The sequence below is a fragment of the Phoca vitulina genome, unplaced genomic scaffold, assembly GCF_004348235.1.
Source record: "Phoca vitulina isolate PV1807 unplaced genomic scaffold, GSC_HSeal_1.0 scaffold17, whole genome shotgun sequence".
NCBI lineage: Eukaryota > Metazoa > Chordata > Mammalia > Carnivora > Phocidae > Phoca > Phoca vitulina.
This window is the reverse complement of record NW_022589720.1, coordinates 11,576,508-11,589,833: the sequence shown is the minus strand read 5'-3', so window position 1 is coordinate 11,589,833 and position 13,326 is coordinate 11,576,508. Positions and strand designations below refer to the sequence as shown.

The 13,326-nt window shown below is 52.1% G+C and overlaps 1 protein-coding gene across 1 annotated transcript in view; it reads right to left on the bottom strand.

Annotated features, from left to right (window-relative positions):
- The window catches only part of OTULINL (OTU deubiquitinase with linear linkage specificity like), a 28,347-nt gene extending 15,862 nt beyond the window's left edge, over window positions 1-12,485 (bottom strand). The window contains exon 1 of the mRNA XM_032415372.1: window positions 12,371-12,485. Within this exon, the coding sequence (XP_032271263.1) occupies window positions 12,371-12,434 (64 nt within the window). The 5' untranslated portion in view covers window positions 12,435-12,485. The remainder of the gene's footprint in view (window positions 1-12,370) is intronic.
- Window positions 12,486-13,326: the final 841 nt, after the last annotated feature.

Here is a 13,326-nt window from a genome sequence, read left to right as displayed (position 1 = left end):
AATCTCAGCACTCCAGGATCAACTTAGCCAGCCAGGCAGGCTCCCTGGCCTGGGAGAGACCAAAGACTCAGCCGAACAAGCCGGGGACTCTGTCTTTACTTTGCCATAGCCTAGCTGCTGGATGTCAGCCAAATCACGTAGCTTCGGGGATCCCAAAGGTCTCCCCAATGGAGAAGACCATCCATCAGTGATAACAGAGGGTCAGAACGAAATTACACCCAAGCCACACACGGGTGCTCGTAAGGGCCAAGGCACTAGGCACCTGGAAACTCCCTGGCTGAGTTCCCGCTGCAATTTCCCCTCCACCTCTGGGGGTGGGGACGCACTCCCATGTGTGGGAGACCATTTCCTTTTCTGGAATATTTCTCTCTTTATTGATCCAAGTCTACCATTAGTCTATGAATAGAGTAAGCTCCTCCTGTGGGCTGAGCCCTGGGCCAAGAGCTGATGGTACCGTTGCGAACATAATGTCACTGTGGACCTGGGCATGTGATGGGCTGTCGCCTGCGCCCTTCATCCTGGGGTGAAGAACCTGAAGCCCAAGAAACCCGAGTAGAAGTCCGAACTTGAACCAACACGTTCTGACTCAAGGTCAGTGCCCTTTGAATTAACCTCCAAGCTGCCTCCCTGGAGCAGTTCTCTTCCAAGAATTCAAAACAATCCTCCTGTGGGCTGAGCTGATGCTACTGTTGCGAACACAAGGCTGGCCCCTCCTCCTGTGTTTGCTCCAAAGAAACATGGCTCCAGCAACAGAGGTCACATCGGTACCTGACCTCGGCCAGCATGAGTCAGAGTGGAGGCCCAGGGGACGGACGAGAGTCCGCAAGGCAAGGGAAGCAAGGGAAGGATGGCCAGGCTCAGAGCAGCAGGGCCTTTAGATCCTGTTAGAGATGCTGATGTTACCTGTGTGGTCGGGTCTGAAAGGGTATCACTTGGAGTCCTGAGGAACCTGTGGGATTGCCCTCCTACACGACACCTTTTAAGTCTTTCACGGAATCACAGAATGCTTTGGGTGAAGGGGCTGGAGTTCCTACTTGTTCTCCGAGGTCCGATGCACACCGGCCCCCAGTGAATCCCTCCCCTTGGCGCTCCCTCTGCACTCCATCCAAGCTGCACGTCGGTGAGGTGTCTGCATGACCGTGTCCCCTGCCGGCCGGAAGACACCTCTGAGGTGAAAGCTGAACCTTAAGTCACTGTGGACCTGGACGCGGGATGGGCTGTCGCCTGCACCCTTCATCTCTGGGGTGAAGAACCTGAAGCCCAGGGAACGCGAGTAGAAGTCCGAACTTGAACCAACACGTTCTGACTCAAGGTCAGGGCCCTTTGAATTAACCTCCAAGCTGCCTTCCTGGAGCAATTTTCTTCCAAGAATTCAAAACAATCAACAAGCAGGGACATAAAAGGCAGCCCTCATTTGCACTGTGCCTGCTTTTCCCCTAGATTAAACATTCCTGTGGTCTCAACCAGTCCTCATAGGACACAGTCTCGGGGTGGGGGGGGGGTGTCTCTTCATCGTCAGGGTCACCCTCCTCTGAATCCACTCCACACTTACAGTGAGGCCACGGGGCGGAACACACTGTCCTGAGTGTGACCCACCCAGGAGACAATGCAAACCCTTGACCAGCCCTTCATTCTTGGTCAGGGCTCAGCAAGCTCTCTGTGCAGGGTCAGAGAGAAAGTATGTTAGGCTCCCCAGCCATCTGGTCTCTGTCCCAAGTTCTCAAATTGGCCCTGACTAAAAGCAAGCATGAGACAGTGTGCAGCGGGGCTGTGTTCCAAGAAAACTTATTTACAGACACTGAAGTCCAAATTTCATATAAGTTTCACATGTGAGGAAATGGTATTCTTTTGATTTTTTCCCCCCCAACCATTAAAAAAATGTCAAAACCATTCTTAGGTGGCCGGCCATCTAAACACTGAGTGGTGCCAGATTCAGCCCAGGGACTGTGCTTTGCCAAACCCTGTTCTAGATGATTCACTCAAAGGATGCAGACAGCCTGAGACTGTATTAGTTAGTATTGCATACCTGCGAAAGAAAAAGCCGTCAGCTCGCCTTAAGCCTGCCATCAACGTAAAGCCCTTTAGACCTGTTGCTGGAGTATGTCTCCCCAGCCTCTGAAGGGAGAGACACAGACCGGCGCTTTCATCCCACCCTTCTCGGATTTCCAGCTGGAAGGGCTTTCCTGGAGACTTGGCTCAGGCCTCGGCCCCAGCCCTCTCTCACTTGACTCTTTCCCGAGGGAAAGCGGCTGGTCTGAGGGCAGGTTTGGAAGAACCCGCTCAGCTTGGCCCCTCCTCCCTTGCTGGCAGAGAGGTGCCCTTGGGCCTAACCTTTTAGAGGTGAGCTCACTTCGGGCATTGCTCAGCAAGCCCATCTGGCCACACAGCTAGGACGTGTGGGTGTTTTCACTGAGCTGACATTTAAAAAGTCTCTGACTCTGGGGCACCCGGGTGGTGCAGTCAGACGCTCGACTCTTGATTTCAGCTCAGGTGGTGATCTCGGGGTTGTGAGGTCGAGCCCCACGTGGGGCTCTGTGCTGGGCGTGGCGCCTGCTTGAGATTCTCTCTCCCTCTCCCTCTGCCCCTCCTGCTCGTGCACGTGCTCGCTCGCTCTCTCTCTCTCAAATAAATAAATCTTTTAAAAAATTAAAAAAATAAAAATAAAATTCTCTGACTCCCGTGGCTACCTTTCAGGTTCAGAACCTGGGAAGGGAAGCAAGGAGGTCATCACGCGTGCAGGCTCTGTGCTTGAGACCCTGGAGCTGACACGAGTCCCCGCTAAACTTCGCGTTCTTGGACCTGGTTCACTGCCCGCCAGGACTTTGGTGGCGCTCTCTCAACTCTTAGACCTTTAAAGATTAAGCCTGTCTTCCACCTCCCAATACAAATCATTTATGAAATGTGACCGAGAGAGAACTAAGGGTACACTCAGATGAACCACTCTTCGTTTCTGCCCTGCGGTGATTTTTCCATTAATCAGACCCATTTGGGCTCTGTCACTAATGGTTACTAATCCTTCTAATTGGCTTCCCTTCCCCAAACCATTTCCCACTCTGTAGCCAGTGGTATTTTTTCTTTGTTTGTTTGGGTTTTTTTGTTTTTGTTTTTGTTGCTTTTTTACATTCAATGGGTGTATCATCTATTTAAAAATCTTTCTGGCTTTTCTTATTATTTTTGGTTTTCTTTTTTTTTTTTTTTTAAGATTTCATTTATTTATTTGGCACAGAGAGCAGAGGCAGGGGAGCGGCAGGCAGAGGGAGAAGCAGGCTCCCTGCTGAGTAAGGAGCCCGATGCGGGGCTCGATCCCAGGACCCTGGGGTCATGACCTGGGCGGAAGGCAGACGCTTCACCGACTGAGCCACGCAGGTGCCCCTGGTTTTCTTACTTGTAGGAAAGACTCAAATCCTAGCAGCCAGTGAAGTGAGCTGGAAAAGCCTCTCAACAAGGTGTGAGAGAGGTAATGGTGCATCACCTTCCTATTGCCCCATCCTAGCCAGAAACCACGGAGAGCCGGTTCTTCTGGAACCAGGAACCAGCCACATCATATAACCCACAGCTCCTAGGAACCAACTGAGAAGTTGAGGTGGGCCCACCCCTGATGGCGGCACAAAGCGGAGCCTCCCTGGGCTCCTGGCGTCTTCCTCCTCTCTCCTCTCACGGACCCATGCACCTCTATGTGGTCCTTTAGCTCTGCTCTCCGGGAAAAGAAACCAGTGGCTTCCAAAACACTCATCAAACACTGCAGACACTGTACTCGAGGTCTCTGGACAGCAGCATCACTACCGCCTGGGCACTTAGGAATATAGGTCCGCGGGCCCCACGGAAGCAGCGTCTGTGTTCTGCAAGATCCCCAGCCACCCACTCGCATGCCCACGCCTGAGGGGCCCTGGGATGGAGCCGATCTCCCTTGCCCTGGGTCCACCTGTGCATTTTCTGATTTACTGGTTAAGTTCCCAGGTGATTCCGATGTACCGGCAGCGCTGAGACAGGCCACCGCGGAGTATGGGTTTCCTCTGCCCTGGGCCCTTTTGTTATCTCAAATAATATACCATCACATGCCAAGTAATTTCCGAAATTCCTCTCAGGAGAAATCATGCCAGCTAAAGTCTCACTGGTCACGCCCTCCAACCACAGGGAGTGTTGCCTGTGTTTTGTGCCTCTTTCCCTTCGGCCAGTAGGAGGGGCGACGTTTACCAGCCAGTGGTGTCTCGGCGGCTAAGGGCTATGTCTAAGAAGGGACTTGGCTGAAGTTCATATGAAAGGAATCCAAGTATTCCTGTGGCCTCCAGCAAGGGTGACCAAGCAATCCTGGCCTGCCTGGGACTCTCCCAGTTTTAGCAGTAAAAGTTCCATGTCCCGGGACAATCTCGTGCCAGACAGGCCGACGACGAAGGTCACCCTCCCTCCAGAGCCCCACGCGGGCTGACCCTAATTCTTCCCTCTTCTCTCCCCGCTGCCTCTTGCTCAAGAGGACTGGCTGTCAGTTCCTCCCTGAGCACCCACACCGGCCTCCCGCCTGAGCTCTTTCTTCTGCCCGTAACACCCTCCACTCTACTCAGTCTCCAGCTGTCAGCTCCAAGGTCACTTCCTGGGGCAAAGCCTCTGACCCGTTCCCCCCCCCCCCCCCCCCCCGCCCCCAGGCTTGCTCAAGTCCCTGTTACTCGCTGGGCACACCGTGTCCCTTCCCTTCACAGCACTTAGCACAGTTTACACAACCGTGTTTGTGTTTGATCAGGGTCTGTCTCCCCACATAGGTATACGTCTTAAGGACTGGGATTGTGTCTGTTTGCGCTCGGCTTCCTCGGTGCCTAGGCACAGAGTAGACGGTTAATAAATATTTGTTGAATAAGTAAAATGAATCCACGTAATCAGGATCCAGGCCTTGTGTCTCCAAGACAGACACTGCCGGCTTCCCTCAGTATCCATTCTCTCTTCTTCCAGAGAACTAGAGTCCTGACTTTACCGGCATGCATGGCTACCCGAACAAAGGCTACGTTCCATCCTCCCTAGGTGCTGGGTGGAGCTGCACGAGTGAATTCGGAGTAAGCAGCATTATGTGCAATTTTCAGAGCGGGGTGTCTTCCCTGTTCTTCTTCCTCCCTGCTTGCTAGAATGTGAGTGCGGTAACTGATGTCCGGCAGCCATCTTGAACCACGAAGGAGCTAGTCATGGGAGCCACGCATGGTGGACATGAAGTAAGGAGCTGGACCCCTGACACCATGGAGCCCATCCCAGCCCTGGAGAGCCACCTTTGAGCTGGAACATGAGAGAAATAAACTTGATTCACTTATTTGGGGTTGTTCTGTTATTCCGCCATACGGAATCCTAACTAAGAGCCTCTACCTTGGTGGTCACCCTTCTCACTTGGAACACCACACCTATGTCAGAAACAGTGAGCCACCAGTGTTTTCTCTTCCCTTAATGACACTCATGTACACACAAAGCAGGAAATGAGAACGTGAAGTGGTCACCTAGTGGGATGGCTTCAAGGTAGAGGAATGAGCCAGCACCAGGGGCTCAGGGACCCACAGTCTGGTCCTAGAGAGCTGAGCGACTCTGGACCTCAGCTTCCTCCCCTAGCAACAGGCATAAGGAGGCCAGGCCCTCAGCTGCAAGGTCCCTTCCTCCACTAAAGGCCTCTTTATGGTAACTGGTTTCTGCGTTGTGTCAAAGGAGTTGTCACACTGAGGCACAAGGCACAGGATTTTAAGTAGTTGTGAAACAACTGAAGTTCAACTACACTTAAAACATTACCCACAACTTGCACCACAGGAAAGATGCCCTGAACACACGCAGCAGTCACATGAGGCCGTGACAAGTGCCAGCAACAACTCCCACCCTTAGAAGTCCACGCTCACTTCTACAGATCTCTCACAGCGGGGCTTCCGTGGAGGGCGACCAGCTTCCAAAAACAGCAAGAATTTTTTTTTTTAAAAAGGGACGGTGGAGGAGGAGCCTGGGAGGGAGGGAGGAGAACCGTACCTTCAGAGGTTACAAGCTCCACATTTTGAATGAATCAACCGATGAGGCATAAATGGGAGAATACACTGGAATATTAAAGCATGAAGAACAAGACAGTGCAGGTCAACAGCAGCCTTGGCCGCACAATTCCCCTACCCTACCAGCCAGCTGAGTTTAACAAAAGTGACTTCAGCCAATACTTAGCAACCAAAGCAGAGGGAGACACCGTGGAGAACACTGGTCTCATAAACCCTCTCTCAGTTCGAGTGGCTTTTCTCTCTACTTCAGACTGCAGGGGAAGGAAGCGATACGCCCAAGTCTGACACGGCTTCAGGCGCAGGGCCGAGGGACCCCGCGGTATTACCCTAATATCACCACTGGCTACAGCTGCTTTTCAAGGGAAGTGGTCAACTGCATCCTTAGCGACAAACTGAACTCCCAGCTCATTTTTAAAACACCAAGTGAAATGCCAAAGAGCTGATCTGTCTGCTGGCATCAGTACTGTCCGGTCCCCTGTATCAGGATGGCGGCCGATTAGACGCGGCCCACGCCGCACGGGCTGGTCACCTCTTCCGCGTCTCTTTCCTGTCGGCTGTCCTGCTTCCTCTGGGGCATTTCGACCTGGCCCAGTGGCCTGGGACACACGACTTGGAAGACACAGAGCACTCACTTTTCCTGTCACTCTAGAGACCTCACGGGAAAGGTGAGGTCTTCCTGTCACAGGTCCACAGGTATGGCCATGGTGCACCAGGCGTTATGCGAAGACCTAGGGGACAGGTCTCTCTTTACCAGGCAAGAAGGAATTTAGTTCACTTCTCCTAAATTTGGGGGACTACGGACTCCAGGGCTGAGAGGAGAGACACAAGGTGTTCAAAGACCACTGCCTGATGAGCTCCCACCACCAGCTCCCTCGCCCACCTCCGCTGCGTTTGAACCCCCTGCAGCTGTCCCAGGCCTGGAGAGAGCAGGGCGTTCGAGTCCGCTGTACCCGGAACAAGAGAGGATGGTGGGCTTCCCTCCTTTCGACAGTTAACCCTTGATGTGGAATCAGATTCCACCTCTCTCTGGATTGGAGGGGAGGGGGTCTCTTGAGGAACCAAATTCCAATTACATTACTCTTCCCTCTGCTAGAAGGCTAACCCTAATATTCATAAAAGCCAACTACAGGGCAAGCAGAGAGAGAGCTAATACGGTATTTTAAATTACCATATATCTGCCATCCAACAATCCCACATAGCCTCAAAGTCATCCATACCTGGTTAAATCAACAACAAAAGGCTAACTGCTAAATCTTAATTCAGAGATTCATGGAGCATAGCATTTTACGTGCTACGGTTTCTAAGATTTTTTTTTGTAAGATTTTATTTATTTATCTAACAGAGAGAAAAGAGAGAGACAGAGAGAGAGCACAAGCAGGGGGAGCAGCAGAGGGAGAGGGAGAAGCAGGCTTTCTGCTGAGCAGGGAGCCCGAAGCGGGACTTGATCCCAGGACCCTGGGATCATGACCTGAGCCAAAGGCAGACGCTTAACCAACTGAGCCACCCAAGTGCCCTGGTTTCTAAGATTTTTGCTTATTACTTGAGAATCCCAGCAACAGTGACACCAGACAACAGTCCTTAGTCTCCTAGAAATGAACATAAGCATTTTATCATCCTCTTATTTTAAACATGATGCCACCTGTCTCTTCTGGTTCCAACGAAATGAGAAAGTAGTAAATGGGGTATAACCAGAACAAAAGATTACTGGCAAAAAAGCGCATAAACAAAACCTTTTCTCTGTTGATTTATTGTGAAATAACACTTATCTGTTCTTCCATTAAGTTAATTGCAAATCAATAAACATGTAAGCAACCTCGATTCTGAGAGCATGCTGTTTTAAGTAACTGCACATTTACCAGAGATTTCAAGTGGACAGAAGAAAAAGGTCAAATCCACGGGCCCAATAACTCACTCACTCCTCTCAAGATGACGCAGGGGCTTTCATAGCTAAGAAAAAGCAACCATGTATGTTGGAAGTTTTAGCTCGATCATGAAGACTTTCTCACAATCTCACTTCTTCTGTCCCCCAGACCTGTGAGTTACGTGGAGCAACAGCGGGGTATTGAAATGATAACCCAACTTTAGTTGGGAAGAACTGAAATGTGGGGAGGGAACCCGGACACTAGAGTGCTCTCGGGTATAATCCTGAACCGAGTTTCAGGAGACAGAAGAGGTGGACGGTGAAGAATCGGTTTTGGATGGAGCCACGCTGCCAGGCTTGAATCCTGGCCACCACTTCCTAGCTGGAAACTTGGAGCAAATTCCGTCAGAGTGGTGGTTGTGAAGATTACCTAAGACTATCCGTGGGCTGTGTCTCCAGCAAATGCCCACTGTTTTCCGTGGCAAGGACAACTGTGGTGCTGGAGACTCAGGAGACAGCACCCACCCACGCCAGGAAGCCAGGTGAAAGGTCATTTTCAAGTGCATAACTGTGCCCATCTAGGATTTCGACTCAGCTAAAGCACCTGCTACTAAACTTACATTGTGTTTGGCATCAAATCCATCTCACAGAAATGTAAAAGTATCAAAGTGGGGCGAACGGGCTGGCAAAAAATACCAACTACAGACCATTTGGTTTTAAACATTCTGTTGTGCATGTTTTTAATTGCAGCGTTGGGGTTTTGCTTATTTGTTTTTGTTCCTAAGCCCTCAAACTATCTTTTAAAGATGGAAAATATTTCTCTTGAAGATTACAACTAGCACACAAAGAACCCCAGCTACTCACTCCTCTCCTCCTTGGCACCCACTGACCACTGCTAGCACCCCCTCCACCCATTGTTCAGGTCCTGGAGAGCAGAGTCTTTGACAGCACTGGTTCTAGAATAAGATCACAACTGGAAGCACCTCTTAGCAGTCCGTGTTGAGGAGGGAATGTATGAGCCCCACAATCCTCATCATTCTTCTTGCCATGGACCAGCTCTCTGGTCCTTAGCCATTCTGATTTGCCCACACTCCCTTTAAACACAGAAGTGCTCACCAGGTAAACTCACCTGTTTACCCAGTGTGGTACCTAGGATTGCCCAAGGGAATGGGGCAAAGACTGCATTTGGTGGATCAGAAACATCTGCTTTGTACATAAAGTCATCCTTGAACAGCTTTGGAATAATGTATTCCATGGTTTTGAGGAACACATCTTTTAATTAGTAGAAAAGTCTACGTGGGAAGTGGGAAAACTTGTACAAGTTGTATGTGACTTGGTAGCAATAAAATAGAGATAAAAATAACAACCACCTCACGGTGTAAGGAAATGATGAATGTCCACAATAGCCAAACTGTGGAAGGAGCCGAGATGCCCTTTAACAGATGAATGTATAAAGAAGATATGGTCCATATATACAATGGAATATTACTCAGCCATCAGAAAGGATGAATACCCACCATTTGCATCAACATGGATGGAACTGGAAGGGACTGTGATAAGTGAAATAAGCAGAGAAAGACAATTATCATATGGTTTCACTCATATGGGGAACATAAGCAATAGCACAGAGGACCATAGGAGAAGGGAGGGAAAACTGAAGGGGGGAAAATCAGAGAGGCAGACAAACCATGAGAGACTATGGACTCCAGGTAACAAACTGAGGGTTTCAGAGGGGACGGGGCTGGGGTAGCCAAGTGATGGGTATTAAGGATGGCACGTGTTGTGAGGAGCACTGGGTGTTATACACAACTAATAAATCATTGAACACTACATCAAAAACTAATGATGTACTGGGTGCCTGGGTGGCTCAGTTGGTTAAGCAACTGCCTTCAGCTCAGGTCATGATCCTGGAGTCCCTGGATCGAGTCCCGCACCGGGCTCCCTGCTCAGCAGGGAGTCTGCTTCTCCCTCTGACCCTTCCCCCTCTCATGCTCTCTCTCTCATTCTCTCTCTCAAATAAATAAATAAAATCTTTAAAAAAAAAAAAACTAATGTACTATATGGTGGCTAACTGAACTAAATAAATAAAATTTTTCAAAAAAAGGAAAGTATGAAGATAATGATGATAATAATGACTGCTTACTGTGGGCCAGGCATGGTTCTAAGCTCTTTCCATGGAATAAAGCCAACAGCAAAATTCCAAAAATATTGGCCATTACCATGATTTCTAAACTTTCTGTTTAGCATTAGACTCTTTTCCCCAAACAAAATCTTACTCAGAACAGCATATAAGGGGGGGAGGCAAAAGCAGAGCTGCTCTATGTGTAGCTGGAAGGAGGGGACCTGGCTGCTGGGTCCCCCATTCCACACTGGGCATTCCTGCCACCCCCGGCTAGCCCCTAGGGACCACCCCGGGGTCCTGCAGCTCCTGAGGACATGGCTGCAAACTTGCAGTCTTTTTGGTGAAGAACCACAGCAGAGTGTGAACTAATCATAACAGTTAATGACCCGGAGGCTGGCCAGAGGCAAGATGAGCCAGGAAGCACATGCCCTCCTCAAGCGCCCCGACTGCCAAAGGTATGCTGAGGATTTTGAGTTTCTCCTCCAGTGGGCGGGTCTCCCCTGCTTCCTCTTTCCTCCCCAGTCTTGGGGCCTCGGAGCATTGCACCAAATCATCTTGGGTGCCACTTCCCTGTCTAAATATTCCAATTCTGACAGTGTCTTTCCCATCATATTGTGCACAGATGTTTAGTTCATGATTCTCAATATCCAAACACTTACAAAGAGTAAAAATGGCTACCAGAAAATTCTTTCCATCCCTACCCGCTCTGTGGGCTTCCTCCGGCTGCTGTCCATTTGGTTTTTATTGTCAAGTGTGACTTGTTAGCACTTGCAATTACCTCAGAAGTGAACCTTGGTCTCTCTCTTACCAAAAGAGGGGTAGGTAAAAATAACTTGCCCCCATCCTACCTTTGGCAACTGCCTTAAAAATCCCCCCGCCCCAACACCACCTGTAAAGAAGGAAAACTATGCTCCTTAGTCCTCAGAAGTTATGGGTTATGTTTTGGAGGAAAAAAAAAAAAGTTTTCCATAACCTGATCCTTGAATCACATTTTTCCACTACAGCACACCATCTGCAGTCCCCACAGGCTGGAGCTGAGGAAAGAATTTTCTGGGCTCACAGGGCTGGCACACCTTGAACTTGATGCATTGGAAGGAAAAATTCCTGGCCATTAGGTTAAGCCCAGAGTAGGTATCTTTCTGCCTCCCAAACCAGCTTTCTCCTTCTCAGGCCTACCTCCATTCCCAGCTTTGCTTTTCCTCCCAAAATACGGCAAAGGGGAAGGGGCGGGGGGGGGGGGGGGGGGGGGGGTGGCTTATGGATCAGCTACCCCAACGTCCCCATCCATGAGAAGTCCAGAGTGACTGTGCCTTCTAGACACACAGTGCTGGGCAGAATGAGGTCGAGAACTCATGTCCTGACTCCCAGAACGGCACTGTTTCCACCACACCCAACAGCTCAAGTGTGAATCAAAAGTTCCTGCTGGGACCAAGAACCCCAATTAATAAGCAGTCCTGGCACCTGCCAACTTCCCATACACGCTGCAGTACCTCGAGCCCCAGCTCTCTGTTGGTGAACAGGCACGCTCCCCCAAAATCACCAGTAGGCTCACACCCCGGCGGGGGCCACCAGACAAACACGCAACGGGAATGCGCTCAAAACCGAGAAGCTGCTACGTCCACCTTCCTCGGAGCTGGGACTGCCAGCCGAAGGCGGGGGAGGAAAACAGCCTTCACCTCTACCCCAGCTACCGACGCGGGGAGCGAGACTCCTAGACACCGGGCGGGGGGCGCCCCCACCTCAGCGCCCATACTTGAGCGCGCGACCCGTGCCATTCTGTGCGGCAGCTCCTGTCCTTGGTGACATTCTTGTTCAAAAGCCAGTTTTCTCTGTTGTTCAGAAGTCTTGACTGCTGCGAAGGTGTGGGCCACATCCTCCACCAGCAAAGCGCGAAACCCGTCAACTTCCCCCCGCCCCGCAACTCCCCGACAACAATCAGGTTCTCAGAGAGGACACCGAGAAGGGGACACTGCCTCTCCTCGGCGGCAGGGCCCGGCCCCCCAGCGGCTGCCTGTGCCCCCCACCCCGTTCCAGCCCGCAAGACGGGCTCCCTCCTCCCAGGAGCCTGCCCTCCCCGCCTCGGCAGGTGGCTCGCAGCCACGACCCAAACAGCTCTGCCTCCCGAGGGCATAGTTCCTATTCAGCTGCGATGCGACCCTCGTCCCCGACTGCAGCTCAAACCCTACCGGGGGTGTTTGGGGGTGCAGCTCGGTCCCCCCCTTGCCCTGGGGCGCCCCCGGACCTTCCAACCCTCAGCGCACGGGCGTCGCACCCCAAACCCGCGGACTGCGCCGACGGCCAGCGGAGGAGAGCGCGCCCCGGGCTGCCCGCCGGCCCCCGCCCGCTCCGCCCTGCCCCGCCCCGCCCCGTCCCCAGCCCGGGGCCCACCTGCGGCGGGGGCGCGAGGACCCTCCCGCTCCCGCGCCCCCGGGGGGCTTCTCCGCGCCGCCATGCCGGCCGCGCGCTGCGGACGGGCGCGGAGCCTCCCCCGTCGGTCAGTCAGACGCCGCGGCCGCCCCCCCGGCGCCGGGGATCGCTTCCCCGCGGCTGGCAGGCTCGCAAGGCGCCGGGTGTGGACGGCGGTCCCCGCTCCCGCCCCGGGAGCCCGGGGGCCGACTGACGCGCTGGGCCGCCAATGAGAGGCCGCGACGGAGCTGGGCGGGGCCTGGGGCAGAGATGGGCGGGGCCTCCGCGCACCCACCGGGTCCGCCGCGGCTCCGCGTGCAGAACGGGGCGTGGGAAGCCGCTCCTCCGGAGACGTCTTGGGAATTCCACCTGGACGGATCCCGCGATCTCCCTAGCACTTTACATCGAAAGTCCATTGAGTGGGAAGCAAAGAAACCTGGTGGGTGGGATGATGAGGGAGAGGGACCCGTGCCTTTTTCCTCTGCACGGCGAGGGTACGGAAGGATTCCTATCCCTGGCCCGGACAGTAAGCCGCTGGTGGGTCACGGCCATGGGAGGGCGAGGCTGGATCCAGATGTAGCTCCCGGCCCAGGGCCTCTTCCACTAGATTGGGCAAATTTTTTGATCTTTATTTTCCCCTAGGTCAGCAGAACGGGGTTATGCTTACTCAGAAGTCACTCACAGTTTACTTTAGGAGCCGGAATCCGTGCGTTATTGACAAAATTAATCCTCTGATAAAATTGTTTATCAAAAGGAAAAAATAAACAGACCAACAATAAAAAGGCGCTCACAACAAGGTTCTTTGGCCCCTGATTTTCTATTCAGCGGGACCCTTTTTCAGAAAAAAAAAGGGGGGGGGAGAAAACGAAAGTCGTGGTGAACACTTCCTTTTTCTCCAATATACACAGTTCCAGAGAGAAACAGACTTGCATGTGGCA